Genomic DNA, 20,462 nt, shown 5'->3' with positions numbered 1-20,462 from the left:
GATTTTGAATTAAAGTTTAATGTAGGCACACCTTTGAGAGATGCTCCTTTATTTTCTCTCATCACCTTTTTGTTCCACAGGGTAATGTAGACACTTTGTGTGGGAATGAGTTTACTCATTTACACATAAAACAAAGTGAATGAGCTGATTACTCATACATAAGACTAAAAAAGGGTATAAAGAGTCAGAAAAAAGTGAATTTCTACAGTTTTGGCTGATTACACACACTAAATCCTTCATCTCCATGGAACACCGGCTCTGCAGGATCTTCTTTCTCATCCTGCTTAAAGTGTGTGTGTGTCTCTCCAGCAGTAATAGTGTTTTGGTACCCAGCTGTTGTCTTTGTTTTTGAACCATACAGTATTATCATTGAAGGATAGAGATTGATTTGATGAGATATTTGCAATTTCACAGGGTTATTATAGAAGATTAGTCAACCCTAAAATCAACAACACGAAGCCTTTCATCTGCCTGTAGAGGACCAGAGCTTGAGAATCACACAAATTCCATCCCTGAGGGGGTATGAGGCAAAATTAAAACTAGATCTGAAAAACAATATAAAAACTAGACTTTCAGGGGGAAAAAAATGAACTTGAAAAACAGAGGAACTCTCTTTAGTGTTAGTTTCTCTTAGGTTATAATATTATCTAAAATTTTTACCAATTTCTTACGGCTATGTAGTAGCTGTGCTGTTAATACCTGTGCTGACTTTCCTAAATCTTGCCTCTGACAAATGCCCTCCACACAATAAAAAGATGACAATGTCAACAAAAAGTGAAAATGTAAAAGTGCCGGAGCTGTAATGCATCTGTGTTTACAGGTGTACCTAATGAAGTGATCAGTGCATATACAAAGACATGTTAAACATTAAGGTGCAGACAGAGTCAAAGCATTGTGAACTTTATTTTTTCTGTACTTTACATAAAAGTTTTTTTCTGGGGCCTAGCTTTATTAGAGCTGTACAGTATCTCTCTTCTATTTAGCACATTGATGCTTTAATGTATGCTCTACAGCTGTTTATGTACATGTGGACTGTGGTTGAGGGTTAAAAATCAATTTCTCTCTCATAATGCAACATGACAGATCAGAATAAATCAGTTTTCACAGTTCAGGAAAGTCTGACTTTCCACAGTTCGAGCTTCTATGATAATTCTGAGACTTTTACTTTCCACTGTTGACACACCTCCAGCCCACCACAGCAAACTTTATTTTGATGTTTATCCTGTCAGGTCTGGCAGCGCTGAGGAAGCGGAGAAGCCCAAGCATGAAAACACAACTGATGCATACAGAACTGAAAGATTAATAACAGGATTGTTTAACCCTGCATAAAACTTTAGACTGCACCTAAACTCTTTGTGGATACAATAACTTATTTGTGCGCATGTGGATGCTGTTATCTCTTCTGATAAAGAATAGAAAATCAACATTGAAATTAGAAATTACAAGTGTTTGCTATCACCATTGCTTCTATGGATGCTCGACAGAGAGGGGACTGGTCTCTTGTTCCAGGATCCACTTTGGCAGAGGTACAAAGTGCATAATCTTCTTGGTTTTTGATACAGGGCTGGGTAGGTAGGTCTGTAATACTCCATTCAGAACTACAGTTGTCCAAATCCCAGTATTCCTCTTTCCGTTGTCCTCATACTTGTCTTCTGACACACTGATGGAGGCTCTCAGTTCATGGAAGATCTTTTACCTTGAAAAGGAAGCAAAAAACAAACAAAAAAAGAACTTAAGACAACAAGAAAAACAGCCAAATTGAAAAGATAAAGAGCAGACACCTGATACATCCCTAAACTGGCTAAATGCACTGTGTTCTTATGCGACAGCCACAAACCAGATAACAAAGTATTAAAAAATTATATTAAAAAAAAAGTTTACTGTTTGTGAACAACAGCACAAGAAAAAGTTCAGTGGGAGATGAACATAAATCAGTAACCAGTCCTACCTGGTTTGTGGCTGTCAGGAAGAACTGAATAATTTCCTTAATTTGGAGAAGAAGCCAACTTGTTGATTCAACTCTGCCTTGTTGTCATGTTTTCTTTGCCCTGCCTCAGACCGCCTACCACTGCTGCCCCCACCTGGACAGAGATTGATACTCCATCAGCCAGGTTTATCAACTAGGCAGAAAATCCTTTCCTCAATCTTATTTCAGTGGACCAGAAGTACACAGCAAAAAACACAGAAGAAGGTAGAAGTAGGTAATGAAAAAAGTAGGAAACCAGATGAAGCTGTCTGTGTACCTGTGGTGGTGGCAGTGACACCGTTTACCGTCCCCTCTATGTCCGTCTCATCCTCAGCGTAGCTCATCAACAGAGCTCTTTGTCTATCTGTGAGATTCCTGTACAGGAAAACAAGGTTTTAGCTTTATTGTGATTTAATACATTTTTAAATTACACTGCAAGGATGTCAGTGCAGTCTTACTTGGGTATTTTAATTTTGACGTGGATGTAGTGATCTCCAAAGCCATAGCCACTGACTCGAGCAATTCCCTTCCCTGACAGGCGGATCCTCTGGTCTGTCTGGATGCCTGCAGGGATCTAAAGACAAATCCAGTCAATTGTTACACTGAATGTGTTTGAAATGTTGCCCAAAATTGTTGTTATTCGGGTACAAAGAGTTTCTACTTACAGATAAATTCAGAGTTTCATATAGGCCCTGTGTTCTCGCTGTGCCGCCCAGGATGGCTTGCGCCACGGATACGTAAAGGTCAGAGTGGATGTCTGCGCCGTCCCTCCTGAATATGGGACTTTTTTGGACCTGGTCACAATCACACAACAGTCCCATTAAAGAGGCTCAGAAGGAAACCCTTCTGGAAAGTCTGGCTATGAGATTAGCATTAAATAGCAGCAACTGATGCGCAACAAATACCCACCCTAAATGTGATGAAGATCTCCTTCTTTCCAACCGGCATTCTCACGGTCTGACCATCCTCCACTCCTGCAGGGCATATATGTAGTATTAAATAAAACGACTTTTAATTTGAACAGTGGAACGATCCATCTCAAAGAATAATCCCATTAAGATCAACACCAGCAGGCTTTAAAAGGTACAGGGAGAAGATATCACTTAAATTTATACTTTAAATTTTTAAGATTAAATGTCTATTTTGTTTTTCTAGACTAAACACCTCAACACAGAGATAAACTATCCTCCAGCCTACAACTATTTAATTATACATTTAGGAGAGAGCTAATTAACTTTCTGGCACAAGACCATTTAATATGCACAACTATACGGACAAAAAAGGGGCCGAAATAACCCTGATTACATTACTCGAGTCACATTATGTATTTAACTAGTTAAGAGTAATTTTTATCTTTGCCTTCTTTCAAATTCTGAGTGATTAAACTATCTTTTACTCAATGGTCATCAGTGAAGCTGCCCTTTTAGGCAATGTTTCAATAACTTTGTGAAACAGCCTATAGCAAAGCTTGCTTTGGCACATGGTCCTGCTCATTAAAAATGAATGCAAACATATCCTTGAGGTATTTGCAGCGTGTAAACAGTAGTCAGATAAACAGACTTGAGTGTGACTGACCTGCAGGCACAGGAACCATCACTGTCTTCTTCTGTTTGGTTTGTCCCGTGCCACGACAAGAGTGGCAGGGGGTGGAAATGACCGTGCCTTTGCCACCGCAGCGCCGACATGTGGAACGCATCACAAATGGGCCAGTATTTACTGTTTCCTATAGCGGGGAAAATTAATGTTTAATAACACATTGGAAAAAAAAGAGATAGAAACGAGATGAACTCATTGTTGGAGCTCTTACCATGCCAGAACCATTGCAGTTGTGGCAGTGTTGCACCTTAGTGCCTGGCTCGTGGCCTTTACCATCACAGCGCTGGCAGGCTGTTTCGATGTTAACTGACATCTCTTTGTTGACTCCCTTTGCTGCCTGAGTAAATGTCAGCTCCATAATGTACTATGAGTGGGAGGCAAAACAAACAAACAAAACATGTAAGAAGAGGACATTCTGATTGATAAAATAAAACTGTTTCAATTAGAATCAGCTGAGGAACTGCTCGTCTTCACTTCACCCTATTTCACAATATCCCTCTAACCTCCTGTGGCTGATCAAATATGGCGCCGAAGTCTCCAAAGCCGCGGCCTCCAGAGAATTCTCCAAAGATTTTGCGGAAGAGCTCCTCTGGATCCACATTGCTGGCCTGTCCACTCCAGTAATGCTGCCCTCTACCCGCCTGACCTGCATCAAAGCCCGCTGTGCCATATGTATCATACTGCTTCCTCTTCACTTCATCACTAAGAACCTATGAAGAACAAAGTAAGGTAATAATGGTAAAACCTGGAGATGTTTCATAGGTTTCAATGAGCAAAGCAAATCTAGAGCAGAATTAATGCCCAAAACCAAACCTCATAAGCTTCAGCCAGCTGAGCAAATTTTTCCTTGGCTTGTGGGTCATCTTTGTTGGTGTCAGGGTGATACTTTTTAGCCATCTGAGGGACAGCAAACATGAACACACAGTCAGCTACTGCAAACACTACTGTGCTCAGTGCAAGCTGCATCTCAGGCAGGAACAGACCTGGTAGTAGGCTTTCTTGATCTCCTTCTGTGTTGCTGTGCGAGGTACCCCAAGAACCTGGTAAAAGTCCTGTTTGCTGCTGACAGGGGCACTTGTGTGAAAGGACTGAGTGTAGACAGCGTTTGGTGGTTTGAGGCCTGGAACTGTTCAGCAGGGTGAAAGGTGTGAGTACAGTTTCAAGACATTTAAAGAGAAATGCAGACAAGTAAAAGATGCCAGATGGAGGACAGTTTTAATGTAATACTTGGATGCATCTACAACCAAATAACACTAGAGTGTGGATCTGAGAATGTGTGGTTGTTTGTCTCTCCGTTAGCTCTGTGATGGACTGACAATCTGTCCAGGGTGTAGGTGGGATAGGCTGTAGCCCCACTGTGATCCTAAGAGGTATGTGTGGATAAATGAGATGTTTCTCCAAATGTAGTGGTGCATTTTTAACAAAAAAGTTCAAGCTGTGGCTCATCTGTCCACAAATCACTGTACAAGAAGTATTGTGGATCATGTTAGATGGTTTCCTCTGTGGGATTATTCCAATAACACAATTCTTGAAAAATAAGATGCGGAATAAAAATGCAAGTAAGCTGTGGATATTTCTGTAGGTGTTTGTGTAACTGTGTCACTAATTAGTGTGTTTAACATTGTTTTCTGCGGTTAGTTAGCAAGTGTAGGTGACAAATAATGCTAAAAGACATGAATAGAAAGCATACTTAGACTAACCCTAACTGACAGAAGATTCTAGAAACAACACAGATCCCTAAAGCCCCCTCCAAATGTGGAGCATGTGAATTAGTCAAACTGACGGGTCTAATGTTAGTGTTAAGTTACTGACCAGGCCAAAGTCTACAATCTGACAGCAAAATGTAACACCGGCATCGGCCTCCTGCAAACTGAACTTAATGGCTGCAAAGTATGCAAGACTGACTGCATCACATTTGATCAACTTTGAGAGTGCATCATAAAAATGCGCCGGTCTCCAAGCTCGTCTCTTTTTCAGTGTCTGCTTGAGCCGTCATGAGGGCACTTTTATTTAGCTGTTTTACCCTGCGTCATTCGAGTGAACTTCAATTACAAAACAATTAGCCTAGAATAGCCTAGCCTAGCTTAGGCTACTACCATATGGCTAACACAGCTCTCACCTGACAGCCCTCTCAATGTCACCGCTTTCCCCACTCCGCCACACACCAGGCTCCCACCGCGCCACAGTTTTTCGGCCCCCAGTGTAGAGAAACTCCGGACTTCTCCATGCCCAGAACACACAATAGCACTGACAGCTCTCCGCTGTCCTGAAGACACGGCGACTGTAATCCAACGTGAGGAGCAACGAGCAGCCGAGGACGCCATCATTGCTACACTGGCCGCCGCTCCAGACGCTCTGCGCATGTTCGGGAAACAGTGGGCGTCACCCACTAACCCCCCCCCCCCCCCCCCAAAGATATTCTGTTTAATCCGAGATGTCACTCTCTCAAGAAAACATGAGCTTTGAAAATTTAACTTAAATCACCTTTTCTTTTTTTAAATAAATTCTGCTTAAGAAGTCACATCATATAAATCACGACCGGCTAAAATTATTCAATTCCCCCTGACTTTCCTCTGTATATCGAACATAACAAGTGACACACGAAAGACGATGCACACCTTTTGCAACACGGCGTAGCGCGTGAAGACAGCAACACATCCAGAAACAAATCTCCCGCCCTATCGGACAGCTCCGTGGAGCAAAGCGAGCGAACACTTAAGCGGCAAGGCTGAACTGTCAGCTGTAGAAGGAACCCTCCTTTGCCGAGTACCAGCCACCTCGACACAGACACCCGGAAGGCACGAAAGTCAGTTTAAGAGGGCAGCATGAATCGCTTTAAGACCTCCAAATTCAAAAACACCACTCCGAAAATTGCCAAGAAAGATGTGAGTAGCTTGCGAGCGACAGAATAGGTGCAGATTTGCTAGCTAGCGTTAGCGTTGGTAATTAGCTCTGTGGTGTGCTCTTTTGTGGGGAACGCCTGCGTGTTTGCAAGGGATGTTGAACTTCCTGCATCTGGAAATCTGCACAGTATTCAGAGCAGGAGATGCAAGTGTTCTGTGTGCTCTTAGTGAAGACTGAAATCATTGTGGTTGCACACTGCTGTCAGCCGTGAAAGGATGCTGTGGTGATGCACATCACCATACTTGTGTTAAAATCGCTTATTAGCTCTTTGCTGCAGTATTACATGGTTTTGATTGCTCCTATTTTCAGCCAATGGGAAAAATATAAAATTTCCCCACTGGGAAAGGAAAATAATAATAATAATAATATAACTACCATATAACTACAACAGTTGCCTCTTTTTCAGTGATAGTAGTCCTGCAGATTGCAATTGTTGACATGTCTGGACTGGACTGCAGTGTCTTGCATACAAATCTGGATTTTTTTCTCAACTTTAAACGCCTAAAGCTCTGCTTTGTGAGGTGTATATCATAATGTAATCCCCAGCTTTTTTTAAATTTATTTTAAAGCAGAGGCAATCCTTGGCATGCACAGAAACAGCGGCATCTCTCCAAATCTGTGCTTGGGGTTTAAGACAGCAGGTGGTGCTTTGCTCTTGTGAATGTTAAACTAGCCCTTTGCACCGGAGAGCAGATTTAATGGGAAGTCATGTGTCTGTGTGCTGACATTTTATACTCAGTGCAGGGGTGAAATGTTGGTCAGGAGGCGATGCAGGCTTATGTGGATAGAATGAGAAAAGAAAGCAATTTTATGTCAAAGCTACTTCAAATCATAGGCCTGCAGAGGAATTTAAAAAAGGTAGTGAAAGAAAGTGACCAGTGAACATAAAGTTGTCTTTCAGATGATATAACTAGAAGTTTTATAGACTCAGTTATTGTAATAATCAGCATTATATGTGGTTTAGATGGAGGAATTTAAATTAAGTCGTATGTTGGGATTTTGTTTGGGATTGAAACGGCCTCTATTGTGATGTATTTGCATTTGTTGTCTACCTCGCTTTTGACACAAACATGTCTAGTCTTGTTGCGATAAATGCAAAGAGTGCTTTGAAATGAATGAACAGAGCAGCAATACATCTCTTCTGCAAGGCTGTTGGAGCTGTCAAAGTGCCCTTTAGCGGCTGAATGACCATCAGGATTGCTCTTAGTTTCCTGAATAGCAGCGCAGCAGTACTTACTGGAGCATGTTGTACAGACACACTTTCCTCTAGCTGCTCTTGCCTTGTTAATGTTATGAAAGCGTTTTAAGAGTTCTCTGCTGTGCAAAGCAGGGAGGACTTCCACTTCCTTCCCACTCATGCGTGTATGTGTGTGTGCTCTCTGTCAGATCCTTCCTGTTTATTGCAGCGTTTGCTTTCTTTTTCTTTTTTTTTTTATGGTTGTGACAGTGTGTGGCTTAATATTATGAAACTAAGAGGAGATGGTTGTTTGTGGTCTTTTTTGCATTGACTTATGCTTGTGCATTATTAAACCCATGCGTTTCCACTAGGAGTGGATCAACAATGTCCGTGCTGGCTCCTTTGCCTCCCAGGGCAACCACATCAAAGCAAGTTCCAAGCTGGTGGCTTTCAATACTGAGCAGGCTGGTAAGACTATAAAGGTTTGGCAGAACAGTAACATTCCCTTATACTGTGCTGTGAAAAGGTATTTGCCCCCTTCCTGATGTCTTAATTTTTTTTTTTGCATGTTTGTCACACTTACATGTTTCTGATCATACAAAAAGAAGTATACCTGAGTAAATACAAAACACATTTTTTTAAAATGATGATTTCTTCATATCATCTCCCTAGCCCTGTCTGAGAAAGTAACTGAAAAAAGTAATTGCCTGCAAACTGAATCTAACTGTTTGTGCCACCCTTGGCAGCAAGAACTGCAATCAAGTGTTTGCAATAACTGGTGATGAGTATTTTACATCACTGTGGAGGAATTTTGGCTGATTCCTTTTGTTTTATTCAGCCACATTGGAGGGTGTTTGACCATAAATTAGCCGTTTAAGGTCTTGCCAAAGGATATCAATCGGGTTTAAGACTGGGTTCCTCCAAACCTTTCATTTAGTTTTTTGAGGCGTTCAGAGGTGGACCTGCTGGTGTGCTTTGCATCATCATTTTTTGGGTGTGAGCTGATCACCAAACGCGGATGAGTTGTCGATGCACTCTCGAAGTAATTTTGATGTGCCGGCCAATCCTGGGAATTGTGGTGGCCAATCCTGGGAATTGTGGTTCACTGACGTGTCAACGTCTTAGATATGGCTTTGTAAGGTTTTCCAACCTGGGTTGATTACTGAAACTGAACTCAGCTTTTCAAAAATGTGGTTAATTACAGTTAAATCATGATTTAACAAGGGTGGGGTGTTACTTTTCAAATAGGGCCAGATAGGTTTGGATCAATTTTTTTTTTTTCACTTCTTAAATAAAATCATCAAGTTAAAAATACATTTGAATTTACTCAGGCTTATCTTTGTCAGATAGAAGTATCCACTTTTTACAGTATGAGTCATGTTTATACTGTTGTTACCCAAGTTCAGAATATCAAGATAACATAACCTAAAAATCAAACACAGTTAGAAGAAACATTTTGAATTTTTGAAAGGATAATTCCTGACATTTCCTGTCTGCTGTACGTGTCCACAGGTGGAGGCATGCTGGGCCTGTCTTCAGTCCAACCAGGCTCAGACGGCCAGCGGGCTGTCACCCAGATTTCCTGCCATTCTGGTAGTTTTTATTTTAATCCTTTTGATTGCCTCTTAAACTCTTTAAAAACAGAAATCACATGAGAAATCTGCATGATGTTTCTCAGAAGTGAAAGTAGACACATGACCTGGTTCTAATATCTTACTAATGTATGTATACTAATGTCTATTAATTAATTTTCCTTCTCTCCTGTCAGATCTTGTGACTGACATGGACTTCTCTCCTTTTGATGAGAGTCTCCTGGCAACATGCTCAGTAGATGAAACGGTGAGCTGTTCAGTGTCCTACTTCTTTCTGACCTTGTTCGTTCTTCGTTCAAATATACTCATAAGCCAACGTTCCATCGTCTCAGGCTTTGTTATTCCTGCCAGGACTTTGAATTGTTTTTCCTATTTAAACGTTTTGAAGACTCATTTCTCTCAGCCACAGGTGCCCCAGCTTACTGGAATGTGCTGAGCGGGGTCCTGTGTCTTCATACTCAGCAGCTCGGTTTACCTCACAGACCCGTAAAGATATGCAACTTTTGCCGCACACACGAACCAAAGTGATCTGCAGTGCCCCGCATCTGCAAAACACCTTTTATCTTTTGCCAGCACGTCATATTGTTTCACCAGCTTGGTTGTGCTGAGCAGGGAAAATGTCTGGGAAACGTGATCTCAATTGTGTGTTTTTCCTGACTTAACTAGACTTTATATAAACTCTTTTTCATAAATTTTCATGTAATCTGATATTGATGTTAGAAACATAACATGAGCCCAGACCCCAAATTATTCAACATTTAGAGAAATACATCATTTGACGGCCTGGTTGATGTTACACTTTGATATTTTAATTACATGCTGTTTTGATCTTCTTCACACAGTTTGTTCCCTTTGTGAGGCAAGACAACCACAGCTCTGCAGTCTTATGGTTGCTTAGCCTAGCCATGACCGGTTGGTGAGGGGAGGGAGAGAGGACAAAAACACACTGTAGAAGAGAGCCACACAATAATAATACTTAATGATTAAATGCAGATTAATGTATAAACACATTTAAAGAGTGAGTGAAGAAGAAACACTCAGTGCATTATGGGAATCCTCGCAGCAGCTTAGGCCTATTGTAGTGTAACTAAGGGAGGATTCAGAATCACCTGATCTAGCCCTATTGTTTGTTTTGCTAAGAGGAGGGAGAGGGGGAGAAAAGGGAAGAAGGTTTGTTTTTTCCCTGAAATTGATACAGAGGTGGCAGGAAGAGGGAGAAAGAGCCATTATCTTTATTTTTAGTCCTTTCGTGTGCGCAGGTGAAGCTGTGGCGTTTGTGTGATCTGGCGCAGGAGCAGTCCAGCAGTCCAGAGCTGACCCTGCGGCCAGGTCAGGGCAGGCTCGAGCTGGTGCTCTTCCACCCCACCTCCTCTGGCTTGCTGGCTGTTGGCGCCACTAAGTCTGCTCAGATTTGGGACACCAACTGCCAGGAAGCACCGCTAGCAGGTAACTACAACCAGCAGCTGAGCACAGTTTAATTTTTTTATTTGAAACAAATCTCAAAATCTTTGTTCGTACATCATGTGCCGTGCGGTTTTTCACATTTAACATTTCAGTCTGTGTCAGTTAGTTGTCAGTAAATGTGCCGCATTTTGTTTCTGTGTGTAACAAAAGTTTATATATGGAGTGGAGTGAAGTGCTTGCCCTTTTTTTGTGTTGGAGACTCTCTCACTGACACTGCCTACGTTTTACAGCCCTGTGGCTCTGTCTAAGTGCTGGAGCAGCAGAGGTAATGTTTTGGTTTGCAATCCTGGCCCCAGTCTCCTTGGACTGGCCTCAGGATACAATCACTATCCTCTGGCCTCACCCCCCCCCCCCCCAAAAAAAAAAACAAAACAAAAAAAAAAACCCCAACCCACACACATATACTGTGTCCCTCCTTCTCCACCCCCCATGACAGCTGGCCTGGCTGCTGCTGCTCACTGCTGATCCAACCTGCCACCGTGTCTTTCATCGCCCTCATTTGTAGTTTTCTTTCCATGTGTGGTCAAGGAGTATGATCTGAATGAGAAAATGTGCATCTAAGTGAGCGTGTGTTTGGGTTCTTGTGTTTATTTGTTTGTTTTTTCACTCTTCACTTTTACTTTGTGTGTCACTGTCTTAACAAGAGCACCCTTCATTTTTTGGTGTGTGTCATGGTGAAATAATTCACACAAGCTATGCTGTGATCACTTATGGCACTTCAGCTTACACGTGCCATGCTTTGAATTTCTTACATATGCCTACACTGGTGAAAGGTGTAAACCACTCATACTTTTATTGTTGTGTTTTCTGAACACTGTGTGCTTGATTTATGGCCTCATCTCTTCCCTGCATTTTCATGAAGTGACCTCTTTACATTGATGTGTGTGTTTTGTTTCGTTTTTTTGTCTTGTCTGTGTTTGTGCTGTCCTCGCTTCCCTCTTTTTTTCCAAACCATTTTAACTTTCTTTGTCATTGTTTTGTCACTGTCTAACATTAACATTATTTCCAGTTTCTACCACTTTAAAAGATACATTGCGTGTTTGCAGTTCTAGAGCAGCACGGTGACCAGGTGCAGAGTCTCGGCTGGAAACTCGATGGATCTCTTTTGGCGTCCTCCTGCAAGGTGAGGACAGCTCAACCTGAACAGGATGTTAAGTCTTAGTCAAAATTAAGCCAAAATGCAGAAGCACTGTGTAAAAAAACTAAGGAAACCCCACAATTCAGCAGCTTGTAGAACCAGCTGTAGCAGCAATAACTTGAAGTACTTGTTTTTCTTTATCAGTCCCTCACATCATTGTGGAGGAATTTGGCCCACTCAGTTTATTGAGGTTTTATGGGCATTCGCTTATGCACAGCTCTCTTAAGGTAACACCATAGAATTTCAGTCGGGCTGGGGTCTAGACTTTGACTAGGCCATTGTAACACCTTGGGTCTTTCACCTTGGATCATTGTCCTGTTGCATGATAGAAATTTGGTCAAGCTTCAGCTGTCAGACAGATGGGCTCACATTTGAGTAAGAATACTTTGGTTTACAGAGGAGTCCATGGTTTATTCAATAACTGCAAAATGTCCAGGCCCTGTCACTTCTACACTAGCCCAAAGCATCACCTCTCCACCACTGTGCTTAAAAGTTGGTATCATATGTTCTTGCTGAAATGCCGTGCATGCTCTTTTTAGAGAGGAAAGACATTCTTCCGGCAACCCTCCCAATCCCTTTTACTGAACTTTACCATTTAGCATGCTAACTGAGGCCTGTACAGTCTAAGATAGAGGTCTTGGGTTTTTTGCGGTTTGTCTGAACAAGTCAGTTCACCCCAAGGCCAGTACAGTCTGAATTTACTGGGGCTTTCACTCCTGGTAAAATTGGCACCAATCATGAATGTTTTCCACTTGTGAATACTTTTGTTCACTGAACTGACTTCAGATTTTTTGGAAATGACTCTATAACCAGATTGATGAGCAGCAAAAACTGCTTCTGTAAGTTTAGAGAAATTGATGTCCTCTTTGGACTGATCGAGCAAACTGACAAAAGTTCTGCTTTTATGGAGGTGCTCACACTTGCTGATGATCAATTAATCAAGTACATTTGATTAGCAGCACGTGGCTGCTACTTGCTCTCTTAATTCCTATGGAATCAGTAAAGATGTTTTTAGTTTTTCACATACTGCTTCTGCATTTTGACTTTGTTAAATATGTAATGGCGTCACCTTAAAATTATATATCGTGTGATGTAATTCATCTGAGGTTGTATTTACTAAATATTAAGACCCTTTTAAGGACTGATTATTTTCATTAAATCCTAATGCATTAAATCATAGACGTACTTTCTTTTTACTGTGACTGTACGTTACAGTGAATTAAAGTGAATGCTGTAACCCTCTAATATATGGACGGAGGGTTGATTGCTCTAGTTGCAGTTGTAGTTTGTGACCACTAGATGCAGTCAGTGTCTCACACTGAGTGCAGCAAGCCCCACTTTGAACATTGCTGCACTTTATCTGTTTATATGAGTTTATTTCAGAAAACTGTTAACACGGGTCAAACTTATAAAAAAGGGTGGGGGTCACATTACACATTAGATCAGAAACTGTTGAGCAGGTCTTTAGAGGGGAAAAAGGGATAAATTTAGAAAGCCAATTTTATAGCAAAAGATGTAATTTACCGTTTATTAATGTTTTTGGCATCATTATTAACATATTAAAACAGAGGGCCTGTGGAGATTTTCTTCATCAGACTGGAAACTTCAGTCTCTTGGCAATAAAGGCTCTAATAATGGAAACAAGCTGCGTGCAAAGGATAAATATATCAAGGCCTTTGTTTTGTCTTGCCCCCACCTGACCCCTGAGCCCCAAACCCAATAAGAAGAATTAGAATCTGATGAACAGTGCTTGTTTGACATCTCCACTGGGTATGTGGTTTATAGGAAAAGTATGAAATAAACTAAATTAATTGCTCAAGAAAGGAAGTCTGGAAAACTGTGTCTTTATGGCCAAAGGGTTTTCTGTTTGGGTGTTAATAATTTAGGCAAAGAAAGAGGAAGAAAGGATGTGGTTTAAATCTGTTTAGGAATATAAGTTTATAAGTTTAGAGGGAATTATTTGATGAGTATATTTTGAATATAGAAGGAGCCAATATTATTCTGTTGTACACTGTTTTAACTGTCACATTATGCACTAGAGTAAACTTTACTAAAAGATCAAATTAAGTGATTGATATGAAAATTTGACAAATACTTAATGAGCTTACTTGAGCTTGAGACCAAATAAACGTTGACACAGAAATATACCACATGCATGTAATTAACAGGTAACATTGTTGGCCCAGGCTCCCTTTGTTTGTCTTTGCTCTGACAAGTAACAAATTATTCCAACAGTCATGGATTGTGTCCAAATGATGACATTAAGTTGACAGGATAATAGCCTTCACCGGAGCTAACAAGCCTTTCTGTCCAAAGTGAGACTTAGACGGAAAGAACCAGGCACCTCAGAAACAAGTGTGCAGAGGTGTGGCGGTGGGGTGGGGTGCAAGATCAGAGGCTGTGAGGCCTCTGAGATTCTTGCCCCATTGGGCTCTGGTGTCATTTAACCAAAAGGCCCCTTTCAGTCTCCCCAATCTAGCTTATTAAAGCAAATAGGGCCTGCCAACATGTGGGTCCAATCTCTTCAGCCCTCCTGTAGGGTAAACACTGCACACAGGGCTGGGTTGGGGGAAGATGAAGGGTAGACCACCACCCTGAGGAGCAAGAATCATGACAGGCCTCATTTGAACCTAAAGAGATGTGTATTTATGACACACACACATTCAGTGCAATGAAACCCAAAGGTAGTGTGAGCAGGGATGGAGGTAGGCCTTTGTTTATCTGAATGATGGATGGGCCTGGGTGGTATGCGGTCTGGAAGTGAGGTGTCTGTGGGTTTATGCCCCACGGTTCACCTTGAATTTTGAATTTTATCTTTGCTCTGTTTCCCACAGAGAACAAAATCACTGGTTAAAAGGTTGTGTAATCCCAAACTGCCAGTCACAGTTACACTACACTAGTAACCATGGGAAACAACAAGCTGGCAGGACAGTGTGTTTGATGAGTGAAGTTGGAGTGAGAGAGCAGCCCTGGCCGAAGATTCCCAGCATCTGTGTGTGTGTTTGCACACATGTGAAAGTTGTGTGCAACACACAAGTGGTGAAAACTCATTAACAGCAGCTTGAGAATGAGGCTCCATCACTTTGATTAAACAGCAGCTGTCTCAGCACACACACACACAAACACACTCATAAACACACACAAGGCTATCTGGCCACTTTGCATTTATGAGTTTAGGTAAAGTTTATATGTGTTGTTGTTGTCATAGGCTTAACAAGGTGTGTTTGCTTATTTGAGTGTGTGTGTTCGCGTTTGCTTGCTGGAGAACATCTGTATGTGAGAAACCTCTCATTTGTGTATTTGCACAAGTTGGTGTCCTCTTCCATATCTTATGTGAGAGAGTCGGCATGTATGTGTTTGGTTAGTCTAAGGTTTGCATTGAAGGTTTCAGCATTCACAACATAATTCAAATAAATCATGGACATAATTGTTAGCAGCACCAGCTTACTATCGCCCAAAATAAGCTCCACAAATAAATCTTTACCACTTAGAGATAGTTTAGAGCTCATAGATTGGTTTTAGACAAAATCTGGCATTTTGGCAGCAGGTGGGCTGTGGCCCATGTGGGTGTGTTTGTGTGTATGTCTGCCTTCTGAGTCTTTGGCTTAGTCCCAGGTCACAGAGTCCTGAAGACACAGCTTTGGGCCATCATACTCGTGGGTGGGCTTCACTCACACACGAGTGGAGAGGCAGAGAAAGAAGCAGAACATTAGTTATTACCCTTGTTTACTACTCAAGTTAAAAAAAATTGCAAAAATGTAGCTCTTTATTTATATTCTGTTGCACAGAGCTCATCTTTTTGTGAGTTTAACTGCATCACAGTTGGCATAGTATATATTTAAAAGTGCCGATGGTTTTGCCTTTAGAGTATTGCCTGCTGTCAGCTCCTCACGTTAGGCCGTTGCGGTGATCACGGTCGTGCTGCAGACACACATGTCCCAGTCACAGTTTGATCCCATTAGGCCCCCATTTCCTTCCAATCACATAGGAGCCACTGTGATTGGCTGCTTTGATTGATGCCTAATGCATGTTTGGGCTGGCCGGGGTCACGGCACGGGAGGCCACAGCGAGGTCACTGGGTTGCATTTGCTAACAATGAATCAGTGAGATCACGCTGATGAATAAGGGCACTTTGGAGAGCTTGTGTTGTTCTTTCTTAATTTTACTGAGATATATAGACTTTTTTTTTAAAAAATACTTTAAAAAAACCTTTCCACTGAGCTTTTTTCCACAGAAGGAAAAAAGAGGAAATTACAACACAGACATTATTTTTTTTGTTTTTAAAAAGTCGCAGTTTAAATTGGCCCTCTTAATATTTGTGTCATGTATCAAAAATAATAAAAATTTCTAATATTCCTAATTTACTTACTAAGTCTCTCTTTCTTTAATGCTTGGCTAGGATAAGATGATCCGCGTGTTTGATCCCCGAGCCCAGCTGGCACCTGTTCAGGTAAGTCTCCAGTAAAAAGTCATCACAATGCTGCCAAAGGAACAACTGCAGCTGCTCTCTGGGCATTGTAACACTTGTAACTGTGGTCCACTTCTTGCTTTTTTTGTGGCGTGCGATTTTGTTTACAGTGTAGAAGTAATAGAAAATCATCTCTCTTCAAAGTACCTATTGGTAGAATAACCACCCTGTTCATTGTCACTGTGCTCTACTGCCATTTACTGTAATATAAGTCCCTTTACTTTCCCGCACTCCATCTAGTGACAAACATGTTAACAGTAACCAAGAATGCTCACCGCCGGCCACTCACAGTAATTTATCTACTACTGATTTATGGAAGTGCTGCACACGATGTCATCGCTGCTCTTTACTTCCCACGGGTACCCATCCCAGCCCTCCTTTTTTTCCCCTTTCTCCTCCACTGGCGATCAGCTTTGAGCCAATTTTATCCAGCAGCAATGGGGAAGTGGAGTGGTAGGGCATTTGTGTGCTAAGGGGATGAGGAAGAAAAGATGAAGTGGGGGAGGCATGAGTGAGTGTTGCGAGAGGCAGCTCAGTATAGTGCAAATAATCTCACACATTTCCACAGTGGACCTCCCAGGCTGATTTAATTACTGGGGTAGTATTGTGCCTGATGGTCTCTTGTTCACATTTGTAAATATGAAGAACCTTGCAAAAACACAACATGAAGCAGCAGCTTTAATATATTATATCACAGAAATACCTGGAAGGCACAGCAGGCTGTATGGAAGTGAAGCATATTTGTGGGTTCATGCACCTGCGAACATGTGAAGACATTTGTATCTACTCACACTGCACAGTATGTACTCGCCCATGTGTTCTTTATTTGTTTTGAATCTTTCGAGACCTTTATGTAAGGGTTACAGTTTCAGAGGTATGTCTCTGAAGTCAGTGAGGCAGCAAAGGAAAGGAAATGGTATGCAGATGATTTTATTTGTGCCACACGTCTTACTGCCTATAATGGAGTGAATTGGTGTCTGTTTTCTGAGGTAACATGAGCTGGCTTCTCTCCAGTCTTTGAACCCAGTTGTTTACATCAGGTGTCTCAGTGTTGATGTCATTTTAGCACACTGCTGTTCTGCAGCCTGTTGGAATTTTCTGCACAGGAGGGTTTTCTCCCCAGAAATCCAATGCAGACTTGAAGAAGATGTTTCCAGCGGTGCTATAAATTGCCTGAAAATATGATATTCCAGACAACTTGGTGTAGCCAAAGGGTGTCATTAGCTTAGATTAAATCAGTGCTGGGTAGTCTGTCTGTCTCAAACAGTGTCTCCAGTAGGAGCCAGTGGTTCCTAGTGGCGGGGATATGCTGCACTAGGACATTTTAGGAATGGGGAGAACTAAATATGTGAAAAGGCAAGGTCTTTAGGTCAGTTTAAAAAATTATTTCCTAAACGAGTACTGCACAGATTTTGCACTTCACATCTACTCTTCCCAGTTCTGCTGCATCTGAATAATCCTGGAGATTCCATAATTTTTTTATCCACATACATTTTTTGATTGAGTCTTAGCTCATTTGGTCGATGACCTGATGAGCTCAGTGGATGCAATCGAGAGGCATCTATCAACAATCCGTTCATTCAGAACAATAATTGCTGCTCCTCTGAGAGTATTGTTCAGAACTGAATCAAAGTTACTCACAATGATTACCCGATGTGTCTCTTTTGGGGGTAGGGGTTCAAAATCAAGATTATATTTGGCATTTCACGTGCACGTTTTTCCATTTTCACTAGAATGTTTTTAAAGAGTAAGTTTAAAATGCATGGGTAGACTGGTGTCTTTTTTAATGTTTGAATGATTCATAGATCAGTGTTAAGTGGTTTAACAAACTAAAAACATTCTTCTGAAAATGGTCAAGTATAAGGCCTGGAATCAAAATAATTTAAAAAGCAGCTTATGGCAAGAAAAACAGGCAGAGCATTTGCTAAGACTAGAAACGACTGAGTATTATATGGCTAGAAAAAGGTTAAATTATATCACATTCTCCCTGTGCCACATCTTCCATATTACTTCCTTTATTACAAGAGATAACAAATGCATTGTCAACACTTTTCTATCTAAGCAGTGCAGCTATTGTCAGAGATCTTTATTAATGCAATAAGCAACCACAGTAGGAGACAGACTGAAGGTTTATTCTTGTTTTTATGCTTGCTTAACTCTCTTTTCTTCTTTTTTATTTTCTGTATAAGATATATAAGAAGCTAATGATAGACTCCTTTTAGACTCTTTTTATCCCTCCCTCTCCCAGCTGGTCTGCAACAAAATTGTCAATTCAAAAATGGTTTGTGGCTTTAAAAAAAGTTTTCTTAGACGGCTTGCCGCAAGGACACTCAGAGACCATTGAGCCAAGTCTACTAGCCTCTCCACCCTCTTTGTTTTTCTCTTTGCTTTCTCTGATTAATGTGTGTCTTTGCCTCGCAGACTACTAATATGTGCAGATATGTGATTCAGCAAACTGAGCTTCTCTGTAGTCAGCACATTAATTCACCACCTCAAACCAAGGAGAGCTGGGATCCAGATCAAAGTTATGAGAGGGTTTGCTCTTGCCTTTTTGGTTTTGCATTCTCTCCCTTTCTTCTTTTGCTTCTATAACAGAAAACCAGAAGGTCCTGCTTTGAAAAGCTTTGGTCTGGGCCCTCTGAAGAGTGGGCAGAACCTCACCCATACAGCTTTCAGATGTGTTTCTCTGTCAAAAGAATGAGCCACTGCCACTCCTATTAGCACCAGATCTGCTGAAGGGTGTGGGTGCGGAATCCTTAACACACTGAAACATGATGAGTGCAGTAATTCTGATGCAGAGAAGAGTGGGAGCCACAAAGCAGTTCGACACCATAAAACATAACATAGCACAACATTTCACATTGCATGAGTGGTTTCGATGAGATTCCACAAAATAGTTTGTTTGTTTCTGACATGAAGGCATTTTCAAGCACTTTCTCCACTTTGCATTTTCAATGGTTTGTTGTTGTAGATGTGATGCGATGGCAGGGAACGGCCATTGTGGCCACAAAGTAAACAGAGAGGGGCAGAGAAATGGCCAAACTATGCGAATTTGTAACCTCACTGGGAGGTCTGTTTTCCTTCCTGCTTGAGCGCCAGTCAGTTGTCTTCATCAGGAGACGCCGCAACTCTTCTCTGAAAAGACTTCTGGGGGAAGGATATTGTAAGAAAGCTGGGGAGCATTAGGGTAAAGCACGAGTTTCTCCAATTTTCAATCCGAATTTCCCCGGAGTAAACAAAGTGAAATGTATACATCTAACAGAAATGTTGTTCTTTTGCCCGAATTTGGAAGGAAGCCGACGTATCATTTGCAACACTCATCTGTGCAGTGCTGATCCAATGAGTGATTGTACTGGCTATTCTCCTCCTTCCTTAAGGACTGCAAAAGAAATGTTGTATTTTCCAGGTATTTTTAGGTAGTTAACAGTCACTGGATATATCACAGGAATGAGAAACAACTCAAGGTAAATGCAGGCTTATTGATCGGTTCCTCAAAAAGCAGGTGCGCTCATGTAGATGTAATAATGAGGAGTTATTTGTTATAATGGTGGCTCTTGCGAAAACAAGAACAAGGCTAAAGAGAAATATTAAAAAATTAGAAGAGCAGGAGTGCCATGCAGCTCACCTGCTAAAACCATTTGTGTTATGTCATCACCCAGCTCTCTCTCTCTACTTTCCTGTCATCTGTATTCATTCAATAATGGAGAAGTATGCTGAAAACATCAACATGCCCATTACTTAAATACAATCACTTATAATGTGATTATGGTCGCTAGATAAATGACATGCAGTGTAAAAGCCCCCATCACACTGTCCTAGACGTGGGTCGGCGACTACCAAGGTGGCTACTGGTTACTAGGGATGAATTTGTATTCCCCAACCAGTTAGTGTGTGTGTCACTGGGTGAAACCGGTTGCAAAGAGGTTTACTGTTCAGCTGAATTCCACTTTGCATTATACTAGAACTCATTTTAAAGAGCAGGTTATCTAACGGTCATAAGCTTGGTGGATTAATTCCTGACTTTTCATATCAAAGAATCAGTAGATACTGAACCCAGAGTTGATCCTCGATGCATCCATCACAGTGTGTCTTTTAGAAAAAAATCTAAGGCATAGAGAGAAGCACTGTATGAATATATGTGTGTGACTGGGTGAGTG

The 20,462-nt window shown here is 41.3% G+C and overlaps 2 protein-coding genes across 3 annotated transcripts in view; one reads left to right on the top strand and one right to left on the bottom strand.

The window, feature by feature from the left end:
* Positions 1-884: 884 nt before the first annotated feature.
* dnaja3a (DnaJ heat shock protein family (Hsp40) member A3a) lies at positions 885-5,925 on the bottom strand. Of its 2 annotated transcripts, XM_035908027.2 has the most exons (12): positions 5,682-5,925; positions 4,546-4,688; positions 4,376-4,459; positions 4,066-4,272; positions 3,774-3,926; positions 3,542-3,689; positions 2,876-2,940; positions 2,632-2,760; positions 2,425-2,540; positions 2,244-2,341; positions 1,949-2,081; positions 885-1,696 (listed from the first exon to the last, which is right to left on the bottom strand). In XM_035908027.2, exons 1-11 carry the CDS (start codon positions 5,923-5,925, stop codon positions 1,963-1,965), a joined length of 1,506 nt encoding a protein of 501 aa, XP_035763920.2. In that variant the 3' UTR covers positions 885-1,696; positions 1,949-1,962. The 2 variants fall into 2 exon arrangements, with proteins under 2 accessions (XP_035763920.2, XP_006791496.3); XM_006791433.3 differs by lacking the exon at positions 1,949-2,081.
* Positions 5,926-6,151: 226 nt separating this feature from the next.
* The window catches only part of coro7 (coronin 7), a 129,486-nt gene continuing 115,175 nt past the window's right edge, over positions 6,152-20,462 (top strand). The window contains exons 1-7 of the mRNA XM_006791431.3: positions 6,152-6,447; positions 8,015-8,111; positions 9,156-9,236; positions 9,412-9,482; positions 10,495-10,681; positions 11,746-11,822; positions 16,237-16,287. Of these exons, the coding sequence (XP_006791494.2) occupies positions 6,388-6,447; positions 8,015-8,111; positions 9,156-9,236; positions 9,412-9,482; positions 10,495-10,681; positions 11,746-11,822; positions 16,237-16,287 (624 nt within the window). The 5' untranslated portion in view covers positions 6,152-6,387. The remainder of the gene's footprint in view (positions 6,448-8,014; positions 8,112-9,155; positions 9,237-9,411; positions 9,483-10,494; positions 10,682-11,745; positions 11,823-16,236; positions 16,288-20,462) is intronic.

Source organism: Neolamprologus brichardi, chromosome 4, assembly GCF_056152115.1.
Source record: "Neolamprologus brichardi isolate AB-2024 chromosome 4, ASM5615211v1, whole genome shotgun sequence".
In the NCBI taxonomy this organism is placed as follows: Eukaryota; Metazoa; Chordata; class Actinopteri; order Cichliformes; family Cichlidae; genus Neolamprologus; species Neolamprologus brichardi.
Note: the sequence above shows the minus strand (reverse complement) of the source record. Positions and strands in the feature narration are given on the sequence as shown.